This window comes from Harpegnathos saltator, unplaced genomic scaffold (genome assembly GCF_003227715.2).
Source record: "Harpegnathos saltator strain DR-91 unplaced genomic scaffold, Hsal_v8.6 scaffold33, whole genome shotgun sequence".
In the NCBI taxonomy this organism is placed as follows: domain Eukaryota; kingdom Metazoa; phylum Arthropoda; class Insecta; order Hymenoptera; family Formicidae; genus Harpegnathos; species Harpegnathos saltator.
In genome coordinates this window covers 925,570-949,933 of record NW_020230128.1, presented here as the reverse complement: position 1 = coordinate 949,933, position 24,364 = coordinate 925,570, and the positions used below count along the sequence as shown (strand labels likewise).

Genomic DNA, 24,364 nt, shown 5'->3' with positions numbered 1-24,364 from the left:
TCCAACCAATTTTGCACTTTTTCGAAATTGGCCAAGTGTTGCCCAGCCAAGCCATGCGCCATCGACCGAATAATCGGAATAAAGTGATAATCGGAAGAGGCCAAGTCTGGCGAATACGGCGGGTGCGGTATAGCAGATCCCATTTCAGCGTTTCGATGGACCTCCTGGACGATGGAAGTGCGATGGCACGGAGCGTTGTCGTGCTGCAATATCACTCGTTCGTGTCTCGTGTCCCATTCTGGCCGTTTTTCGAGCAATGCATGGTTCAAATTGATCAGTTGTTGTCGGTAGCGATGCCTATTGACAGTTTCGCCCGGTTTCAGTAGCTCATAGTACACGATTTCTTTCTGGTCCCACCAAACGCAGAGCATTGTCTTCTTTCCGAAGCGATTTGGCCGTGCCGTCGATGTTGATGCTTCGCCAGGTGAAAGCCACGATTTTTTGCGTTTGGAATCCTCGAAATATATCCACTTCCCATCGCCAGTAACAATTCGATGCAGGAAACTCTTTCTTTCATGCCGCAAAAGCAAACTTTCGGAAGTGGCTCTTCGATTTTCCATCCGTCTCTCAGTCAACTCATGCGGCACCCATTTTCCTTCCTTTTGAATTTTTCCCATGGCATGTAAACGTTTGGAAATACCTTGGCGAGTCATGTTTAATGCCTCCGCAAGTTGATCTTGTGTTTGCGTATCATCTTCATCCAATAACGCTTGCAGATCGGCGTCCTCCGGCTTGTTTTTGGTCTTCCGGAGCGCTCCTTGTCCTCAGTGTCGAAATCGCCACTTCTGAAGCCACTTTTAAACCAATCTTCACAGGTAGTTTTCGATGGTGCATGTTCGCCGTAAGCCTCCTCAAGCAAACGACGTGCTTCAGCTGCACTTTTTTTCAAGTTAAAGCAGAAAAACAAAGCTTCCCGTCACGCAAATGCTGTTTATTTGGCACAAAACTCGACATCTTCGTTGTTAGAAAAAATATTTTTGCGTTGCGACATGTGTTGGTATTACGACTGGTTATTGTTAACAGATGTCCAAGCTATAAAAAAGAACACAACTTCAGCCATGTATGTCGACTACATGTGTCGTTAGCGCCATCCACGTGTGAAACCCGGAAACTTAGTTGCGCACCTAGTATGTCATACACTAGGTTGACACATTAAGGTCCTAATGCGGACCCGATCATTATAACCTTATAAAAGGTCTTCCTTACTCATTTGTCGTTAGGACATTGTAAGGACTGACTTACTCAGGATTACCTTTCATTCACCCTATTAGGTCCTTATCAATGTTAGGTGAACCTGATCAAAATTTCTAGTCGGGGCTTTAGGCACCGCTAAAAATCACGTCCGGCCTGATAAACGCGCGCGGATCACTTCCACGTGCGTGCGCGCGCGATCGCGACCTGAGCAATCTGAGCTGGGCCGGAATTACACCGGTCGCAAATTACATATCTGACATATCGACCGGCATCGCGTGAAACCATGACAACCTCTCTCGCGTTATGCCGTTATACGTCCGGGCGTACGCGAGCGTCGATATGTCGGCTGCGAGGCCTTAATGGATACTAATCGATGTCGCGTTAGGCACCCCCATTATGACGGTGCATCGTTATATTTTTGGCGGAAGGGCTGGCCGTTCTCTGCGCGCGTATATTCGTTAACTTCTCCGCGCCTCTTTCTCCTTCTCCAGCCTTACCCCTCCTTGTCTCTCTCTTTCCTCGTCTCGTCAGCGTTACGATTTCTCTGTCTCTTGTCGCATTTGCGACTTCCTCTCTTTGCTCTCCTCATCGCGTTACGATCTCGTGAGACACGGTGTGTACACTGTGGAAAAAGATTTACATAATTTTGCATGAGAGGCCGAAGTTGTCTATCGATCGGCTGTCATCGCTGTTAACGCGCGTCCTGTCAATCGGCCTCTCGCACGGGATACACATTGCTGACGCGGTGGCGTCGCGTATGATCGACATTTTTGAGATTGCTATCGTGACGTTGTCGTTCTCTCTATATCTCTGCTCCGTAGATTCCTCCCCCTCTCTCCATCAGGCCGCCCCATCCTTCAACATTAAATTTCGTTACTGTTTGACGTATCCTATAAGACGCTCGACGCGACGGGCTTCGCCTTTTATCCGCTCGTGCGCCTTTATTTAAATGTCTCGACGTGATGACGAGAGAGAGAGAGAGAGAGTGAGAGAGAGAGAGAGAGTGAGAGTGAGAGAGTGAGAGAGAGAGAGAGAGAGAGAGAGAGAGAGCGATTCTCTCGTCGATACCATCGGTGCTCCGCTGAAGCGATGACGTCGAAGTTTCCCCGTTAGGCGTCTTTAGAGAAAAAAATTTTGCTCGTGCGGGTCAACTGGGTACGCGACGTGATATTCGGTGGACTTTAACGCGAAATTTTCGCGGAGCGAATGGATAAATAAACCGAGGAAAAGACCGTCGCGCGGAGCGATGGTCGAATCGCTCCGAGAGTTCATTCTCCGTCGCTGAAGACATTCCGGCGGGACGCGGGGACAGGTATTACTTCGCGCAGAATTCCGGCGCCTCGTCGGAATTTGAGAAAAAGTCGAATCCGTCTCTTACGGAGACAAATCCACGCGCTGGCGGTTCGACGTTTCGGAAGCAATCTCGTTTGACAGCTTACTGTCGCCATCTCGCCACAATTCGATGTGCACACACACGCGCACACATACACGTGCGCGCGCGTGTACAAACACGCGCTTACAGATACATAGGTGCGCGCGGCCGCGTTATACGAGCATATCAGACCTTGCAGAAATTGAATCAACGAGAGGAATCCGTAAACGGAAATGTGAACGCGAATCACGCTCCCTCGTTGACGCGCGACGCGCATCGCCGCTAAAGACAATACCGTTCTATCCGACAAATTAGCGCGTGGCTCACGGAAGGCTCGCGCGCGTGTTTACGTGGGCATTTCTAAAATTTTGCTGGAAATACGCTCTAAATAAATAAATTGTGGGAAACAAATGAAATCAATTAAACACACAACGAGGACGAGGTACACCGGCGCGCCATTTAAAATATATCGGGGCGAAATTAAACGTTAATTGAACTTTTCGCGCTCCGAAATTAATTGGAATAAATTTAAACGTTGAATTAAATTAAATGTCACTCTCGAATAATTTATATGAATTTAAGATCGAATTAAATATCACGCTCAAATGAACCCGAATGAAATTCAAGATTAAACGCCGCCCGTCGTTTTATACAATATCATCGGCTGGAAAATTAAAACTGCAGTTGCAACATCGCGCTTTGATCAAAGGGCGAGTCTCCTGCCGTCTCCTCTTGTGCTTGCGGTATAACAATATCCGACGTCGACTTTGTTTGCGCGGAAATCCGCCCGTATTGACGCGGTAATTCATTCCGTTTCTTTCAAGCCGAGTCAGGCATGAGTCGCGCACGTGTGATTAGGGCGACTTACAGCGTTTAACTGACAGTCTTTGCTTACGCATGCCGTGTTAAATTGGAGGAAGAGATCGAAGGGGAAAGGAGGGAGAGAGAGAGAGAGAGAGAGAAGATGGGTAGACAAAGAGATTGGAAGAAGAGACGAGGGGAAGAGCGATGTGGAGTACAGCGCGGCCAGAAACAGGGAGAAAAATGATGGAAAGAGCAGTATCCGAAAGACGATTTAAAGCCACTCTCCTACGCCGCACACACACACACACACACACACATACTGCGTTCTCCGTGCCACCGATATATAACCGACCGACGATGCCCCGGCATGACCGGGGATCGGCGATTTCCCAAGGAAGAGCGACTTCGAGAGCGAAATGGATACCCCGGTAAATCTAACGAAGCGAGGATGATCGCGCGAAATATGACGACGATTTGTCGCGGGAGAGCCGGGAAAAACAGCGAGCATTTAGCAGAGCGCGTGAGTCCTTCGTTTTTCGATTCTCCCTCGGTTCCGCCGCCGCCGCCGCCGCCGCCGGGAAGTTCGTATATCTCCTCGCAGCCGGCCAAGGGACTCGCATTAGACCGAGGGCGAGCGGATCTTTCCGCTGCGGAACGGACGCGGAATTCTCCCGCGCGACCGTGTTTCGCCGCTGTAATCTCGAAGCATCGCTTCTCGCGCGCGCTATTATTTATTATTACGCGCTCGCGATATCACATTTGATTCGCTCGTATCGGAGGTACGCGGAGTGTACATGACAAGCGTATCCGACGCTGTAATTCAGCGACGTGTATGGAGCCGCGGCGCGGTTCCATCTAACGCCGCGCCATCGAGAGAGAGAGAGAGAGAGAGAGAGAGAGAGAGAGAGCCGGCCATTTGATATCGTCGCTCCCTCAGAACTAACGGGAAAAAACGGGACCGGGCTTTCGAGCGTCCCCAGCCGTGTTCGACACTGCCGGCGTTACTACGCCGATATTTTATGGCGAATCGGCGGGGGGCGTTGTCGGCGTTCCCACGGCTTTGTCCCGCGGCCGAATTTAACGATGGATCCGCGCCGCGATGTATTAGCCGATAATCCGATCCGTCAGCGATGTCGCCGGGCGCGTTTGTCGGGCGACGGCCGCGATTATTAGAGCGTTCGCTCGGTTAACAATCGCAATGAACACGTCCTCCGCTGCCACACGGCGCGGCGGTCAGCACGGCGCGCTGTGTGATGTCGCCGCGTTTCGCTGCTTCGCGCGTGAACCAACTGCGTGTAAAAAAAGAATTAAATATATATGGCCGATAGGGAGCCAATGGAACGAGCTTAACGAGTCACAGCGATGTTGCGCATCGCGAATTACATTTATTCGCATCTCGATTCGAAGCTCGAGCTCGAGGTAATCAGCGGAGATCAGCGCGGCGATCGACTGTGTGTAACGTAACTCGGCCCCGGAAACTCCGCTGCGCGTCACGGTGTCCGCCGTCTACGTCGTCAAAGACGCGCAATTTTCGCCTAACGAGCGCGCGCAGTAACGCGCGAGAAAAAAGATTGCCCAAAGGTTTCCAGTTGCGAATGCAAATATCGAGCTTAACGGGCGTACGCTAACGGCCGTGTAGGCGCTGCGCGCGAGAGTCGTCATACGCGAGAAAGCTGCGCTCCCAGCTATAATCCTCATCATCCGTTCCTGCCGGCGATGTAGACAAAGATCCCGACGGCGTTTAAAGCCTTTATTATAGCCAAATTGCGTGGCACTTAGCTTTAAACGTCGTTGAACGTCGAGGACTCTACTTTGTATCGCCGCTTCTCCGAGCGAGAAGAAGGGTCAGGGAGCAAGATGCGGCGGCGGGAGGAGGAGGAGGAGGAGGAGAAGAAGAAGGAGCAGAGGAGAAGGAAGAGGAGGAGGAGGAGGAGGCGTAGTGCAAAGAGAAAGAGTACGTCCGGGTGCACCAGGCGGTCCGGGCTATAATCGTCTCCGATGTTTAATGTCTCTCCCTGAATGTCCGAACTGTAAAAGAGCCCGAGGCTGATGGCCGCGCGCCGCGCGGGAAAGAACAAGGGGGCACGTCGCACTTTTGGGCGGGACAATGGGCGCGGTCAATGACTGCCGGTGAAATGACAGAAATTAGAAGGCAATTATTCGGCAGGTATTGTCGTCTCGCTCGATTTTCACCAGCGCGCTCCGCCGAGCGATCGTGCGATCCGAGCCGGTCGGGGACCGCTCTCTTATTTCGCGGATCCTCCGTTGAATTATCTCCTCGTGAATCAATCGCGCCCGGCACGATCGTGCTCGTGTTACCCCGCCGTTGTTATTATCATCAACACGCGCGTCCGCTCCGCACGCCGAGCGGAGCCACGGAGCCGAAATGACCGGTCGCTCTGAATGGAGAACGCGGAAAGAATATAAATGGGAGAGCGTGGCGCGCGCGGGAGACGAAGGAGAAGAAGAAGAAGAAGAAGAAGAAGAAGAAGAGTACGATGATGAAGAAGGAGAAGACAAGGGCTCGAGCCATTCTTAATTAACTAAAATACGCCGCAAGAATACTCTCTCGCTCGCTCACCTTCTCTCTTCGCTCCCCCCCCCCCTCTCATCGTTTTCTTTTTGTAAAGTTTCATTAAGAGAGCCGCTGCTTTAGTTCGTTGCAGGTGTTACTCGGGTAATTTCCGGCGTTTCGTGTCGTTTGCGAGAACCTTTCCAGCAGGGGAGAGAACGTCTCCAACGTCGCGAAAAATTAATGGATTTGTATATACACGCGGAGCGTATATTTGGCGAGAAAATTATTTAAAAAATAACACACTCCCTCTCTCGCATTCTCTCTCTCTCTCTCTCTCTTTCTCTCACACTCTGACTCTTTTTTTCTTCTCTGTCCATTTCCTTTTCTTTCCCCTTCTTCGACTTGGACGCGCGGTTTAATATTTCCTTAAGCGAAATATACCGGAAAGAACACCGGGGGTGGATTAGGGGTGAATGAGTGTGCTCGCGTTATGAGCGCGCGACGCACAGATCAGAAGTTATTTTCTTCTCACGTAACGTTTATATGAGATATCGTGCTCAGCTCTGCCCACTTTCGCTGAGAGAGATCGCTCTTTCGGGTTCTTTCGGGAAATATATATATATATATATACATGATATATATACGATATATATATATATATACGATATATATATATATATATATATACACAAGTTGTGTGAAAAGTTCGCGGAGCGAAACTGAAATAAAGAATACCTAATTCTACAAATGATTTTATTCTTCAATATAGTCTCCATTAACTTCAATACACTTGGCCCAATGGCTATCCAATAATTTTGTGTGTTTCTGGAAGGTCTGCGAAATATGCCTTTACGGCTGCTATAGCTTCTTCATTCGACAAAAAATGCTTTCCACGGAGGAATTGTTTCAGGTTTCGGAACAGATAGAAGTCGCTGGGTGCGAAATCTGGCGAATACGGTGGATGATCAAGCAATTTGTACTTCAATTCATTGAATTTAGACATTGACAAAACACTTTTGTGAGCAGGTGCGTTGTCTTGGTGAAAAATGATTTGTTTGTGCTGCAAACCAGGTCTTTTCTCACGAATTTTTGCATCCAATTGATCCAAAAGGTTACAATAATATTCAGAGTTAATTGTTTTACCTTTTTCCAGATAATCAATTAACAAAATCCCTTTAGCATCCCAAAAAACTGATGCCAAAACCTTTTTTGCCGATCTTTCATGCTTTGTTTGCTTTGCAGCTGAACATCCAGCTTCAGTCCACTGTAAACGTTCCTGTTTCAATTTAGGATCATGGTGATAGATCCAAGTCTCATCCATAGTTATAAAACGACGCACAAAATCGGTTTTATTCTTCTTAAAACGATCCAAATGACGCTGAGAAATTTGCTTTCGAGCGAGTTTTTGTTGAATTGTTAACGTATGCGGCATCACTTTTCCAAACACCTTTCTCATTTGTAATTCTTTATGTGAAATATGCCGTATCCGTTCATCTGAAATGCCTATGGTGTGAGCAATTTCACGCGTAGTCACACTTGGATCTTCAGAAACAATAACATGTATTTGCTCAATGATTTCTGGTGTTGATGCGTTTTTTGGACGTCCACTGCGTGGATCATCTTCAATGCTTGTACGACCACGTTGAAACTCAAGTGCCCATTTACAAACCATTGTTTTTGAAGGAGCAGATTCCCCTAACACATTTAGCATCTCGGAATGAATTTCCATTGCCTTGAAACCTTTTTTTAACAAAGAACTCAATCACTGCACGCTGTTTCAAATTTTCAATTGCAAACAAATATACTGACACGTCAACTTCAATTGGCTTGTAAAAATAGAAAGAATTGACAGATGGAAATGAAACCTAACCGAGATTCATGTGAAGAGTGATTCTATATAACCGACTACAATTTATAATTCTACCGTTTTACTTATAGATGCCGCTCCGCGAACTTTTCACGCAACCTGTATACAGGGTGAAGAAAAAACCCCGGGACCCCTGAAAATTTCGAAAAATATACATTTTGTAAAAAAAAGTTTTTCAAACAAAAGTTGTAGCGTTGAAAAGGATCTATTTACCGTTCTTAACAATTTGACCTTGGGTGGCGTCATCAAGGTCAGGACAAGGTCACCTCGGATTTTTTAAATGGAACCCCCAATTTTTTATTGCATATTCTTATAGCCCTACTTCAGACCTTTTCAAAGCACTATGGTTTTATCCAGTTTGAATAAGCTGTTCCGAAGTTATCGAGTCTTTTAAAGTAAGATATCTAGCCAACTAAGGCAAGATCGGAGGATGATCCGGCCATCTAAGGCAAGGTCGGAGGATGATTCGGCCAACTAAAACAAGATCGGAGGATGATCCAGCCAACTCGTAAAAATAATTGCGCGACTAACTTCCAGGCGTTGGCTCCTATTGGCTTGTCTTAATTTCGTTGATTGATTTATTTCAGTTATTTATTTATTTGAACTATTCTGCTGTTCGATGTTTAATTTCTTCCATTTACTTAGTAATTTGCCTTTTGCCTTAGTTGGCCGGACAACTCCCGACCTTGCCTTAGTTGGCCGGATCATCCTACGATTTTGCCTTAGTTGGCTGAATCATCCTCCGATCTTGCCTTAGTTGGCCGGATCATCCTCCGATCTTGCCTTAGTTGGCTAGATATCTTACTTTAAAAGACTCGATAACTTCGGAACAGCTTATTCAAACTGGATAAAACCATAGTGCTTTGAAAAGGTCTGAAGAAGGGCTATAAGAATATGTAGTAAAACGTTGGGGGTTCCATTTAAAAAATCCGAGGTGACCTTGTCCTGACCTTGATGACGCCACCCAAGGTCAAATTGTTAAGATCGGTAAATAGATCTTTTTCAACGCTACAACTTTTGTCTGAAACATTTTTTTTTACAAAGTGTATATTTTTCGAAATTTTCAGGGGTCCCGGGGTTTTCTCTTCACCCTGTATATTAGGATGTATGAAACGTACGAAATACGTTCGTTATTTTAATCTCGCACGAAAGAACGGCGCTTTTGCAGGGTGACGCATGGAAAACTTGTCGCGACGGAGAAGTGTCACGACCATTAAATCACCTGTCCGCACGTGTCTGCACTCGCTAACGCAGAGTCACGCGTCAAGCAGGGTCCTGAGAGGAGGGTGGGTTTCGCCGTCTGATTTTTCGTCAACGCGCGGCAGTCGTCGAACGGGCGTCTGCGGACGTGGCCGCGACGAACGAGAGCTCGTCGCAGTTTTCGAATTCGTGCCAAAAGTTGGACTGATTAAGGTGCCGGGAGAAGGAGCGCCTAGCGGGCGCTGCTTGACTTGTGAGCGACGGAAATTTTCCGGCAAATGACTCTCGCGCGCGGCGCGCGCGGGAGGTCTGATTTATATTACAACCGGCCGGTTAATTGGCTTTCACAGTTCGCAAGCGGAACATTATATAATATATTGGCGCGTTCCGCCCTATGTTTTGCCGTGTCGTGTTGCCTCGACCAACTTCTTTCTCTCTTGGATCGTATATTCCCCCTGTTTTCTTCGAAATCCATCAGCTCGCAGTATTTCACGATTTCGGACGACGAAAATGGATGGGAAAATTGTCGGCTACTCCGAGTGAAATCACGAGGTCGCTTCTCTGCACTTCACCTCTCTCTCTCTCTCTCTCTCTCCCCCTCGCTCCCTCCTCCTTTCTCTTTCTCCCCTTTTCCGCTGTTCCGGCAACAACAACACATCGGCGATAATGCATGGCGTTACCGGAGCGACCGTTTCCCACTCGCGCAATCGATTTTTCGAGCGCTCTCGCGGAATATTTGCGAAGACCGATCACGAGAGCGTCGCGTCGTCTTATTCCCGTTCTCGGTCGACCGTTCCGCGTCGCCGTGTGTGCAGCAGCCGCAGTGTGTGAATCTGACGGTCGGCCTGGTGAGAAGAGGAAGTCGAGATTATAATTAAACTTCCGGGGGTCCCTCGCGTACAATATCGCGCGAGAGAACGTTCCGATCGCGCGTACAATCGCGAATCGAAAGTATCATCGAGCGCACCGCCGCTCGCACAGTTAATTCCGCCCCCCTTCCCTCCCGCGCCCCGAGCCGTATTTAATTATATCCGTTCGGGCAAAAATGTTAATTAAACGCAAACTCGTGCGCATTTCAACGGCAAGAGAACGTAATTAAAATTTCGCCGAGACGATCTCTCTCTCTCTCTCTCTCTCTCTCTCTCTCTCTCTCTCTCTCTCGCGTATACGCCGCATGCCGACGACGACGATGACGACGACGACTGTCGTCGTTGCCGTTATCAGCGAATCTGCTCGCCCGCGGAACTTAATTTTTTTTTCAAGTTGCCGACGCAAGTCACATCGAGTCGTTGCTTCCGATATTTTTCCGCGACTCGCAGGCCTTCAAGTTTGCGTATCAGGCCGACGTTTCATCGGTAATCTGCATTTCGCAGCGATGCGTGGAGCTCTCCTCTACATTGGGCAGCAACGTAGGGCTGACGTCAAGTTTTTCCACGGCCGAATTGAGGGTCGCATCTGCGGCGAGCGGGCGCGTCTCGTCCGCGATGTTTCTTTCGCTCACGACGCCGCCGCTGCCGCCGCCGCCGCCGCCGCCTCACTCCCACACCCCCGGCCCCACACACCCACCCTCGCGCGCACGTGTATGCACATGCACACACACACGCGCGCACGTCGGCACGTTGGCGCGCGGTGCACGTTGCAGCGCCGCGTATTTCGCCGCCGCAGTTGCATTGCGAACGTCCGCGAAAGCGCACGCGACGACGGCGACGACGGCGACGACGACGAGGACGACGACGACGACGACGACGGCCGTCGATCGCGCACGGGACCGCGATCGCTATCGCGACGCGCGTCGCTGTTTCGCGCGCCCCGCGAACTGTCGACGCGCGTATTTACGCACCGGATCATCGCTCACCCGAGCTCCCTTCAGTCGCACGCACACGCGCGTCTACGGTAGTCGTGGTGCACTCGACGAGTGTAGAGCTCTCACACCCCGCGAGAAGAGTGCGAAAGAGTGACGAAGTGATGATGCACCTCCGTTGAATTCTTCCTCCTCTCGAGTAAATTTCGTCTGCCCGGGCCGGGCGCGAAAGTCGGCTGCGATCAAACGCGATTCTCTTTGCAATTTTTCCACTCTTCTTTATTCTCTCGTTCTAATTTTGCGCTCGATCGAAGTATCCATGATCAGCCGTTGTCGGCGATCGATTTCCGAGTGCCCGTCGTGGATTCGATGCAGGTGTATCGTTAATTCAGCTCGGCAATCTGGACGATTCCTCAATTATACGCCTCGAGTGGGGGGAGTAGTTTTTCTCAGAAAGAGCCGGCTGTGTGAGCTTATCGATAGAGAGCGAGAGAGGGAGAGAGAGAGAGGGAGAGAGGGAGAGAGAGAGAGAGAGAGAGAGAGAGAGAGAGAGAGAGAGAGAGAGAGAGAGAGAGAGAGAGAGACAGAGAGAAAGAGAGAGATAACGTCGCCATACGCGCATTCCATAGATGTATGTTGCGGAACACCTGGTATGCCAATATCTCGGAGCGAGCAATGTCCATAACGCAGCCGCAGGTTGCGCGACTGGAAGGAGGCGAATGTCGTGTATGCACACGCCGAGCGTCGTCGCCGTACGCGACATTGTTTCCCGGGTTATTATTTATCGGTAAGCGCAGCCACGATTGCATATTTGATTTCTCGATTGTTTAATTTCGAAAGCGCCGCTCCGGCGTCCGCGCGGAGTCCCAGTTTTATTTGCGCGCAACTACTGTACTGCATTATCTCGGTATGTACTCCGCTATGTGCGCTCTCGCCGCGCGCGTTTTAACGTTTTCAAAAAATATACGCTCGCGCCGGCGAAAAGCTCACGCGATTTATTTACATTGGACGCGCGCGCGTGTGTGTGTGTGTGTGTGTGTGTGTGTGCAACGCGCGTTAGTGGAATTAAGCAGCCGTGTCGAGCACGAAATTCAACGGCCTGATCTAGCGGGCGAGGGGGGCGGGGGCTGTGTGTTTGCACGAGGATATTTGCGCAATGCGTTACTTGGACGAAAATTTTCGACTTGATAGCCGGCCGTGTTTAGCGGCGAATCGACATAAATTTATCAGCCGCATCGCGCGTTCGTCGGCCGACGCAAGTTTCCGGAGTTTCGTCATTAGCGGAGTGTGGTCTCGCGCGCGATTTACGTCAATCGTCGTCATCGTCATCGTCATCGTCACGCAGGCTGGTCACGCGAGTTGTCGATAATAACGACATTACACGGCGATTGCGATGTCCCGCGGCGGGGATTCGTCGTCGTCACGGAGAAGCTTGTGACGTCGCGTTTCTTCCCGCGGTATGTGCACACTCGCGGCGCTCATTGAGCGTTGAGATTGAGCGTTGAGATTATCGCACGTGTTGCAATTAGTGGCGCGAGCTTTTCTCACTCTAATCATATATGATGACGCAATCGCGCGCAATCATCACGCGATATGATTGAAACCTCGCCTCGCGCCCGCCGTTCGGCATAATCGCGCGATGGAATTCTTCGTCGCGAGAAACGGCGATCGGGGTTCGGTTTCACGCGATACGAGCTTGTGAGGGACATTGTCGCCGCTTTCGAGATTACGATAATAATTCGATCGGCCGACTGCTGCGAACGAAATCGCGATGGGGCTCGGATTAACTTCACGACTATGAGATCGCTCGTCTCTTTCTCCGTTGCTCTTTGAAAAAAAGAGAAAAGGACGATGGATACTCGCCTGCCTACTTTGTCATTCGGCGGGTCCTTTTTTTACAAAGCGCGGCGCACGTGTAGGCAACGCCTTTCAAGAAGGCATATTCGCGGGCGTGTTGCTGTAAAAAAGACCTTATGTCTCAAAATAGAAGGACTCGAAACAGTTGCGCGCTTCGTGGGGGCGTTGGGCCGAGGAGAGAAAGGGAGGGAGAAAGAGGGAGAGACAGAGAGAACAAGAGAGTACGGAGAAGATAATAAATTTCAAAATTTTACTCCTTTATCCACGCACGTAAATAACGCGTCCGCGAGCTGCGAAATTACACCTTCGGCAAAATCTCGAAGATCACTTTAATGGGTTCTCGGCAAAAGGAAATTACGTCTAATGATACTCCTACTTTTAAATAACGATTACGTGTGGGAGGGATAATGAGACAGCGGATATGCGATCGAATTAAGTCGAATTATTGAGAATTATTGAGATCACCGGTTGGGATCTTTCACATTACATGGAAATATAATAATTATCGGTTCGGCGGCACTTTGTAACGTGCAAAAATACTGATCGCCCCGGCGATGCCGATGGTTTAATTTAATTTGATCGCGCGCTCGCTACGGAGGTGCGCCGTCTCTCTCTCTCTCTCTCTCTCTCTCTCTCTCTCTCTCTCTCTCTTTGCTCCGTCCGAGCATCTCTCCCGTACACTAGGAAAAATGTATTGTTGCGTGAACCAAAATTTTGTTGTAACAAAATAATTTGGTTAAAGTATGCCCAACAAAACTGTTTAGTTCCTGTAAACAAATCTCGTTTGATTACGGTTTGTTCGTAGTACCTATAACGTAATACTTTTGTTATAGCAACCGAAAAGCTTTAACTATATGAATTTTGTAAAAAATTCTACAATTTTTTCTTAATATATAAAATCTAAATTTTAGTGCACAGAAAGACAAAATAGTATCCATTGGGCATTATTTTAGTTTATGTAAAATAATATTTCGTTATTATGTAATTTTTATGAATAAGATAACTAAAATGCTTAATTTTTATATATGAAGTCTAAGAACAAAATCATTTGGTCCAGATAACAAAACAGAAAAATATATTTAGTTGAGACAACTAAATATTTTGTTATATAAAACAAGACATTTGGTTGCTATTAAAAGATGCCTCAACTAAACAGTTTTGTTAGAGATACTAAATTTTTTTTCCTAGTCTACGTGTTCTCCCGATCGTACGGATTTCCCCGGGTAAGAAGGAAACGAAACGACTCGGACTCGACGTGTTCCTTTCGGCGTGATGCCAGACTCGTCGAACGCGCGCGGGCGTTCATGAATTTTGTATCGAAGTAATTCTTAAGCCTCTCCGAGAGAATCGTCCGCGACGCTTGTCGCTCGTCGCCTGATACTCCCGCACCGTTTCGAGCGCGGCTTTTTTGCCTCTTTGTCGGCAGCCGCAGTCTAAATCTGCTTACGAGTTTCGTAATGTCGCTCAGCGACGACGGCGCGCGACTGCAACTTTCGCGCGTATCAAGCGCGCGTCCGCAACCTTTTGCCCTTCTGACCTCGGATCTGCGCGAAACGCGGCCGAAGCCCCCCCCCTCCGCGCGGTGAAGCTGAGACCGACGCTCGTTAACACGCGGAATTCGATGCGTGGATTTCTCCTTGTCGGTTTCCTCGGGAGGAAAAAGTTTTCCTCCTTCGGGGCTAATCGCTTCTCCTCTCGTCGGTCGATCCTCCTCGCACACGTTTAGTTCATTCCTGAAATCTTTCGGACGTATCAACAACGATGATGCTGATCGCATCTCCCACGACGGGTGGGCTGCAGAGAGAAGGAGACAGAGGCGGAGAGAGTGTGGGATATCGATTCCATCCTGTGAGAGCGTATTTCAGCGCGAATTCCCGCGCGCCGGAGCATCTTCGTAAATAAACACGAGAACACGGTCTTACGCCGTCGATCGCAGTCGGTTCGGCTTTTCATCCAGGTATATTCACTTATGGCGATCACGTACAAGTTCGCTTTGTTCCTTCGAGGTACCCGGCATACATACGCCCGTCTTGCTCCGGGTGACACTCGTCGGCGATGAGAAAGAGAGAGACCATCAAAGGGAAAGCAGGCAGGAAAAGGAGAAAGAGAGTACCTTCGCACATTTCCCGATGTCCAACGTATCGAATCCGTCCGCGCAGATAGAGAGATGAGGAGCAAGCGAGGGGGAGCGAGAGAGAGAGAGACAGAGAGAGAGAGAGAGAGAGAGAGAGAGAGAGACAGAGAAAGAGACGGGGAGGGAGCGGCGATATTGCGAGTTAATACGGCGCGGCGCGATCACGAATTGCCGCGCGGCGAATTTAATCGCGGTGGGTAGCCCTGGACGTAATGCAAACGCGCCCGCGCGCGCTCTTCAATTAGCTCGCTTACCGTTCGCTTTACGTCGCGTCGTCTCGCTCGCGCGTACGTGCTCTCTCACGCAGCGCGCACGCACCGCGAAGCTCGCGCGGAATCTCTCCCTCGCTTACGCAGGGGTTAACGGCAGACACGCCGGCGCCGCGCCGCGCCGCAGCCGCACGGCGCGACTCATCGGCCGACTCTCGCCGGAGAAAGCGAATTAGCTCGCAATTAGCACGATCGGAGCGAGCGAGAGAGAGAGAGAGAGAGAGAGAGAGAGAGAGAGAGAGAGAGAGGGAGAAAGAGAGCGCAGTCGGCCGCAGTCAGAGACAAATATTCATTGCGCGTCGAAGCGCACGGCATTTTCCATTCAGAGTCGCACTCTCGCGTCTGGAGATTAGAATTCGGATGAAGGATACATCGCGTATCGATGCCGTGTGCAGTCTGCAACGATCGTTTCGATGCGATCGGCGCAACGGAAGCACCCCGCTGGATGCATAGGCGCGCGCTCTAAACGCCGCAGGATTGACTCCGCGATTCAATATCGACATTAATATTGCAAAGAAATATGGACGGTACACGGTCGGTATCGGAAATAAAATTTTGTTACGTTCCATGTATTCTCTCGTCTCTCTCTCTCTCTCGTTTCTCTCTCTCTCTCTCTCTCGTCTCTCTCTCTCTCTCTCTCTCTCTCTCTCTCTCTCTCCGTCTCTGTCTAGGCGCGAGATGATACCGCGTATCCTGCTGGATCGTTTTTGAAATATTGATCTCGTCGTCACGAGAGCATTTAAAGATCTGTCGAGCTGATGTCTCGATGGACTTTCTAAAACCCCGCGATAAAAGTGCAAAAAATGGAGATGAAAGGGACGTAACTCGCGGGGAAAGCAACAACAACTCGGTCGCGACGCATCGAGGATTAGGAGTTCTTTTTTCAGAGACAAAGAGAGTACAGTGGGAATACAACTCGGGACGATTATTATTCGCGGCAACTCGCGGCATAAAGCCACAACCGAAGCGAGGGGAGTTAAGTTGCGAGCGCAACGCCGCGCCGGTCGCGAGTCGCTCCGCGGCTGTTTCCTCTCTCTCTCTCTCTCTCTCTCTCTCTCTCTCTCTGTCTTATTCGCTTTTTTTCAGGAGGCCTCATTAAAATTTACTATTGTTTAAATCTCTCTCTCTCTCTCGCTATCTCTCCGTCTCGCCGGCGCTTCTCGCGGTAAACGGAGGGCGGGCTGTAAACCGGCGCGGCGGCGGTTTACGGCGTTATTTTCGTTCACTCGATAACGCAAATAGTTCGCGATGTTCCGCGCGATGCATTCTCCGCCGCCGCCCCCGCCGTCATCATCGTCCTCGTCGTCACGTACTTAGGCGCGTTCGAGCATTCGCGATTCATTTCGCCGGATATTCCTCCAGTTCGTCGGACATAATCCCGTGAGGCGTAAGAATTCTCAAGATTCGGCCGCGGCGTGTACGTGCTTCTCATGACGATGCCCGCCGCGCGTGTGCCGCTCGTTTCTCGAGCGTTTTCACGCGCGCCCGTGATCCATTGTTCGGCGGCGAGTGCGAGCGTGAGATTTGTAAGGGCGCGTTATATTCCGCACAAAAGTGCGCGAAATTATTCAATGTCGGTGCCGCGACGATTTCGCCCGCCTGCGCTCGTCTCGGCCACGTCCGACCGTGCCGCGAAAAATGCCTCATTTGCATATCCCTTGTTAGCTCTCTTGATAACGCACGACGGAGAAAAATCTCTCCTCCCTGAGCGGGATCTCCGCGCGAGAGCGAACCTCCGTGAGATTGCCTAACGTTGCGTCCCGCGAATTTCGTTTCCGTTCGCTGAACCGGGCACGGTACCAGGAAGAGAGGAAGAGAGGAGCGAGAGCGGCTGCTCTGCGACGATTGTTTGCGTTTATTCGGGCTTTACCAGGGAAATGGCCGACGGCGCGCACGTGAAATTTTTCCAGGGAGCAGGATGATGCCTCTTACTTTGAGGCAGGCATCGTGCAACCGCGAGGATCCGTCCCGTCGGAAATCCACGTGATCCGCAAGGATAGTTACGCGGCTCCAATATATGTTGTACGCGTACAACGCAAGCGAATCGCACGCGTCGAGCGAGAGAGCGAGAGGGAGGAAAGCAGCCGTAATTGCCGTTTATACACCGCCACGAGGAAGTATACGGTCCTTTGTTCCCTTTCCGACGTCGCTTCCGCAGAATCGTTCCGCAAGCCGCTTCCACAAGCTTTACAGATTCGAATTTCCGGCCGACGAAAAGGCCACTTCACTGATGTATTTAACCTATTTCTGGACGCGAGAGGCGGTATTCCCAGCGCTCCGGCTTTTCCTGGATCGTCGGCTGTCTTATCCGGATGCGGTGGTTTGCGCGATCTCTTTCTCCCTCTCTCTCTCTCTCTCTCTCTCTCTCTCTCTCTCCCTCTCGTTAACGAAATGAACATTTAAAACGCGGATGCTCCGGGCGAGTGCAACGAAAAGAAAAAATAAAAAGCTCGCGGAAAACAGACACACACATCCGCGCGCGCGTGGCATTTGACGTCGCTTTCATCGCTTTAGCTCCCCTTTTCCCAGGCCGAAAATGTCCAATTTTGCGCTCGTAATTCCGAAATTGAATTCCCCGAACGAAAAATCGCGCGGCCCTAATTACGAGTTATAACGCTCGCGCGGCTCGCCCGACTAATCATTGTTTTTAATATCCGTCCCTGAGGGAGGAGCGGAGAGCGGGTCGGAGGCTGAAGGCCGCGAGGGTGAAGGCGGGAGGGAGGATACACAGCGGACCGTTGCCACGCGCACGTCCATAATTAATTTGTCAATAATATCTCATTGGACCGCTCATCCGGCGGGTAGCGACGCTCGCCGCGTCGTTTTGCAGGGCGAGCGTGTGCCGCAACATTTGCGATGACATACCGCAAACACGGGAACCGCATTCGCGCGCGCGTCCGCGTATAAAAATGCGTCCTCGCTCTTCCTTACCTCGAAGAGCGTGCGCCGTGGCGAGGACTCCGCTCGCTCGGCGATAACCGTCCGGATGCTGCTCCATCAGCGCAGCTCTCCTCGGCTGCGAGGAGCTGTGCGACACGCGTCATTGCTCCATCGAGCGGAGAGAACGAGCGAGCAAACGTCCGTTGGCCGATCGATTGATCAGAAATTCTCGTTGCGCTGAAGATCTCGAGACGTAGGTCGCGCGCGCGGCGCGTTGCTGATGAGAAACTCGGCTGTGCAGGAGCCGAGTGGTCCAGCGAAGGAACCCCATCGGCGGAAGCACCGAAGGATATTGGCATCGTCGGACATCTCGTCGCGAATACACTGGCTCGATTTCCCACGGGGGAGGTTTTTCCAGCGGAAGTCTTGCTTCTTCCGAAGGCCCCGCCGTCTTTCCGTCTGCGCGCTCGCCGGAACGCGCGATCTCGTCGCCGAGTGCGCGCGAGTAAAGACCGTATCACACCAGCGACTCGCGGCTGCGGCTGCGATTGCGATTCTTCCTCGACCAATCAGAAAGCAGCGACTCGTTTGGACGGCTTTCTGATTGGCCGAGGGAGAATCGCAATCGCAGTCGCGACTCCCTGGTGTGATACGGTCTTTACACACGCGTGCGCGCGGACACGTAACAACGGACCGCGTATCGCATTCGCCTCGGCGTGCCGGATGTTGCGGAAGTAGAAATCCCATACATTCTGGACCCGCGTCTCCGGCATGATACATGGACGCTGGTCGCGGTTCTCCGGCGACGCAATTGAATCGCGCGCGCGCGCGCTTTATGCACTCGCCCCGCGCTCTCTTCGCCCGGCGAAATTAATCGCTGCCGATACTTATGACAGCTCTCGCGAGCTGTGTGTTTTACGACGTATGCGTGCGTCGGACTGCGTGCGCGGGAAAGGAGAAAGCAACGGTGATCGCGCGCGATTGCGACGCGAGAGCAAGGCGAGCGATGAAATAGCGCTTTCGGGACGATAAGGATAGATGTACAGAGCGAATCTCTCGTATACGCTCGTAGAACGGAGATTAATTACCAACCGAGCAAGATAGAGAGAGAGAGAGAGGGGGGGGGAAGAGGAGGGCCTTTACCGAGAAATGGAACGCCGGGGATTGCGTAATGAGAGAATCGGGGGAGAATTTCCACCTCTCCGGGCGCGTTTAACGTTCCTACGCTATTCCGATACGCGGCATTTAGCTTTCTTTCCGTCTTAATGGAAGTCCGCCCGCGGAAAGCACGTCTTTTCGGGCGTAGGGCAGCGCGAATTTATTTTCGAGACTCGCCGCCGCTTCTCCTTCTTGCTCACCTCATCTATTCAAACTGCCAACACACACACACACACACACACACACACACACACACACACGTGCGCAAAGTGCGTCGGTGGAGATCCGAATCGCTCAAGTACGATGCTTTGAGATTGCTCGCGAAAGCTTTCAGTCCATCTCTACCCTTTGCTCGCGATTGCGCGTCTGCATCACGCAGGCAGGCACGCACACTCCCACACACAACACACACACACACACCACCCATTCCACCGATGGCACGTGCTCGACTCCCGAAGCATGTGCATGCCGCGGACCGTCGCGATCCGCACGAATTCCGCTCGCAGTTGCATTTGGCGCGGCCGTTGAAACGGATGCGTTCGCGCGCCGGAGCGTCGTTCGTCGGCCGGCGACGATAGCGCCGTGCTCGTCGTGTCTCGTCTTCTCGCGAATTCCCATGTACTGGCGGGAGCGCGTCACTTCGCCGTGCGCGCGTAAAGGAACCCATTCGAGTCGTTTTGCCGCTGCGAAGCTGACGCGAGCAACTCGGACGATTCCCCTGCGGAATCGCTCCATTCTCCGTTCGCTTCGCCAAGTCAGTTTTTCGCAGAATATCGGGCTTCGCTCTCCTTCACTCGCTCCTTCCAGTCGACCAGTGCGAGTGAGAGAGAGAGAGAGAGGTATTTTTAAAGGATTAGCGCGCGCCCGCTAATCGTGCCTGCGAAGGATCTCACGTCGCGAGATTGAGATTCAGTGCGGCCGGCCTGGAATGATCAACGGGAGAATATCGGTGACTTGGTGCGTTTAATCGTCTCTCGTTCGGCCGCTTTTGTTATTTCGATCGATTTGTTATGCAAATTGTGTGACGATTGAATAATGAAAGGGACGCACGGCTTTCGGAAGACTACCGTCCGGGACTACCGTCGTAAAACGTGCATTATGAAGGACACGATCGATGGCGCTGTGAATGTTGCAAACGGGACAAAAGTGCTTTTGATCGATACGTTCGTGAATTATTCGCACGTGCCTTCGAGAGACTCGACTCGACGAAGAATGTTGGGAACGTCGTCGGGCAGGAGCGGAAGGGATCGCCGCCGCAGGACGCGGAGCAGATGAGTAAACTTTTGATAGATTAGTAGCCTTTAATGTTCACGCAAAGAGGGGAGAGGAACGCGTTCCCCGAGAGTGCAGCCGCGCTTCGCCGTCCGTTGCGCGTTTGGTGTTTCCTGCCTTCTCTAAAGACGCTCATTAGTGAGGATCGTCGTTGCCAGGACGATGCGAGGACGAGGACGAGAAGACAATGAGTGACCACGAGCGTTTTGCTTTATCTTTCTTACCATCTCCGCATGATTACCGCCTGTATTTTTTGCTCCCACTTGCTTGCTTCAGACATCGCACATCGCTCTGGTAAAATGTTTCTCTAGAGTTGCCTCAACAAGGCGACGAATCCTCCCTTCCTATCCTTTCATTCTCGTATTTTATACGCTGGACGTGCGAACTCTGTTCGGTATCCGCACCGCGCGTCGCATTTTCGGCAAGTTGTGCCCGTAAGTATCACGGAAACCGTCGAGTGTGGTAATGGACTTTCGATGTCCATAATTTGGCACAGCTGGCTGGCTGTATAATTACGAATTAAACCCTTTGACGATCGGCGGCTCGCGCGCGCCCGAGCAGTCGCTGATTGTTCGAGCCGAGCTGACTCCGCGGACGTTATCGTCGAGCCTCCGACTCGAAAAAAGAGAAAAAACTTTTTCACGGCCGAGTAGTGTCCGTAATTTCGGCGTAGCTGCTGCGTTATTGTTCTTTCCAATCTGCGCCTCGTCAGTCGCTAATTAGGCGTCGGTAATGCGGCATGCAAAGTAGCTCCGCGAGATACATCGTGCGTTTCCGCGGCGTGAACGCGCGAATATGCATCTCGCGCCACGCCTGTTTCGCCGTACGTAACAAAGGAAAGTGCAAATGGGGTGGGCTTACGACCGGAGCGGTCGGACGGGTGAGAGGGGCGAGGGGGACTGATTTATTGCCGAATCGACTATTCATCTCCTTCGCGCGAGCGGTCTCCGGCCTGAGAAGTCGCGCGCGCGCGGTCATTAGCCTTCGGCGGAAACCTCATCGTCCGAGCCGGGGCAATGAGAGGAAGAAATAGAAGGAAGAAAAAGAAATGGGAACGAAATCGCAGCCGTCGGTCGTCAAAGAGTCAGCGGCGGATGCGTAATGAAGATCCGAGAAGTCCGGTCCGACGCGGGGCCCCCCTCTCTCTCTCTCTCTCTCTCTCTCTCTCTCTCTCTCTCTCTCTCTCTCTCTCTCTCTCTCTCTCTCTCTCTCTCTCTCTGTCTCTGTCTCGCTCATTCAGGCCGTACTACAATCGTACTTGGAACGGAGCTGAAACGCGCGCTAACGAAACACTTTTCCGACGCTGAGAAGGACGCGACGCGCGTCCATTCGCGAGAATCGCGCTGAGGAGGGGGCACGAACGGTCCCCTCTGAACACAGGGATGGTCCTTTGAATCATCCTTTGGGCATTACGATAGAGACGCTCGCACCGCTCCTCGAGAGCGAGAGTGCGAAAGCGAGAATCTGGATAAACGGCGGATAACTGCGAGTCTCCTCCGAGACGCTCTCGATCATCTCCCTTCGATGCAGCGCTCGACAAAACTCGGCGACTTAATGACATATCACTTCATACATATCGTCGATGTGTCTCCAGAAATGACCGATACGTGTCATCACGATTCAACGCGACAACGCGAATGTTTACACGCGGATTTGTGAAATTGGCACTCGGGACGCGGAGCAACCGGCGAAATTCAAAAATCGTGCTGATCGAGTGCATCGGAGGGGGGCAGGGGGGGGGCGAGGGCGAAAGGAGTTCATCTCGCCGGACTCTCGCCGACCGACGAACGAGACGAGATCCTCCGACGGCAGGGACGGGGGGAGGGGAAGAGTGCAAAGCAAACGTCGAACGCGAGAATCGGGATCGGGTATGAGAGGAACGGCCGTACAAAAGGGATTTAATTGGCACTAGGCCGTAGACTCGGATCATCGTATACGCGCCGCAAATGTCGCGCTCGGCCGCTGTCGCGAGCGAGCGAATGCGGCGACGCGAGTCATCGATTGACGACCGTAAAAGCGAGCGGCACTTGGCACGGGAATCTCTCGATGTTTAATTCTCGTTATCCGTCCTTTCATCTGCTCCCGTTTCATCCTCCTGTCTCTTTGCTTTTCATTTCTGCACGGCGATTGTATTAACCGCCGTTCAGTGGCGGATTTAGGTTTAGACTCGCCGCGGATAACCGATCGCACATGAGAGAACGTGTCGTCGCTCTTTCGATCACGACGTGAGCATTGGCGGCCGGGGGGGGGGGAGGGGCAGAAGGGACTTTTTAATACAAACTCTGTCCCGACGAGCGAAACGGGGAAGGGAAACCCCACCGTACCTGTCGAAACTGCAGGAATCAAAGAGAAATCACACACACATACACGTTTACCTCGCGCGAGATTTCGCATATTTCGTGCGCTGCAAGAATCTTGCCTGAATCCGCCACTGCGTGCGATTGCCTCGATGTACGAGTGATCCTTAATAAACGCGATTCGGATCTCGTCTCCCTCGTCGAATCGATCGTCATCGAGCGAGAGATCATCGTCGTCGTCGTCGTCGTCGGTCGGTGGAGACGGGTCGGGGGATGTTCGCGCGACGCTCTTTGTCCGAGGGCACCGAACGTCGACGGCTCTCCTCGTCGTCGACAGCGTCGAGAGAGGTCGTCGACGCGCTCCGATAATAAATGATGTTTTATCTGTCGTGCGATGCTCGGCGAACGAGAGAAGAGGCGGAGGAGGAGGAGGAGGAGGAGGGGGAGAGAATTGTAATGCGACGAGGCGTCAATCTGCTTTTTCGTTCGCGCAGGGTGCGACAAATCATGTCGAGGCCGCACCGTCTGGCCGCGTCTAACGCAAACTTAACGGAGCAGCAGGTAATCGTATGCTCGGATTGTGTGTGTGTGTGTGTGTGTGTGTGTGAGTTGTTATTAAATGCGTACGGAACGCACGGACAATATCACCCACGCGCGAGGGGTGATCGGGCGAGAAGGGCGAGGGAGGAAAGCTAATAAAAGAATCGCTAAATAAATTACGAGCGAACGAAGGAGGCTCGATGAACGAGATTTAATTTAAAAATCCCGATTCGCCGGATTGTAATGCAAGCGGGAAATAAAAGCCGAGCCTCGATAAATTTCGCCGAGGATCCGCGGGCGCGTCGAAACACGCGCGTCCCGGTGTTATTAATAACGTTTATCAAACACTACAATGGACGCGTATCCTCGCTATCGTGACAAGAAGGAGATATCTATTATTTTTTTCGGGGGATATGTAGTCGACGTCGAATGGGGCTCGTCGAGCGCTTTTTGCGAGTCGTCGAGAGCGATATCGACAAACGAAGAGGGGGCGGCGGTACTCTTCGGAACTTACGAGCGTTCGGCTCGATAAAAGTGCGAGAGCAGTTTGCTTCTTTCTCTCTCTCTCTCTCTCTCTCTCTCTCTCTCTCTCTCTCTCTCTCTCTCTCTCTCATTTTTATTCTTGCAACAACGACGCGATATTTCTGCCGCTCACGGTCCCATTGTTGTTAATTCGCCAATCGCTGGAGAAAAAGAGAGAGGGAGAGAGAGAGAGAGAGAGAGAGAGAGAGAGAGCGCGCGAGCGTCATAATATCCATGCTGCGCGTCGCGCCCGAAGCGATATTTCTTCCGTGTTTCCTTTGTCCACCGTGGCGCGTGTACGAGCAACAAAGGACGCGATAATTGCAAAGCCCTGTACGCGGCCGATCGTTTTCACGTGTGTTCCAGGCGTGTGAACGGCCGACAATACGCCGCGCGAGTCGCTGGACATTGTTACGGGCGACGCTTAATTTCTGCGGGAGCGCGCGCGCTTATTTTCAGGGATCGCAAGTGACGTGCATCGCAAGTGAGTTTCATTTTCGATGCTATCGCCTGGAGGCTGCAGCAATGTCTCACGGTATCCGCGACGTTTCCATTTTCGCGACTCGACGAGCGCGCATTGGCATCGTTCTCGCGACGTTGCAGCGTCAAGATCGGAACTCGACGCTAATCAGATTAGCTTATTCTCAGCGTCACCTTATTTCGCTAAGAGCGTTACTTTACG

At 51.4% G+C, this 24,364-nt stretch overlaps 1 protein-coding gene across 8 annotated transcripts in view; it reads left to right on the top strand.

The window, feature by feature from the left end:
- LOC105184426 (uncharacterized) overlaps positions 1-24,364 on the top strand; it is a 113,742-nt gene that overhangs the window by 71,820 nt on the left and 17,558 nt on the right. The window contains exons 1-2 of one of the 8 annotated variants that reach the window (XM_025300184.1): positions 10,607-10,845; positions 11,383-11,540. The exons of 5 other annotated variants lie outside the window; for them this stretch is intronic. In XM_025300184.1, the coding sequence (XP_025155969.1) occupies positions 11,383-11,540 (158 nt within the window). In that variant the 5' untranslated portion in view covers positions 10,607-10,845. Of the gene's footprint in view, positions 1-10,606; positions 10,953-11,382; positions 11,541-21,533; positions 23,182-24,364 lie in introns of those variants that run through there. 2 more of the 8 variants (XM_025300183.1, XM_011143226.3) reach the window with 2 other exon arrangements.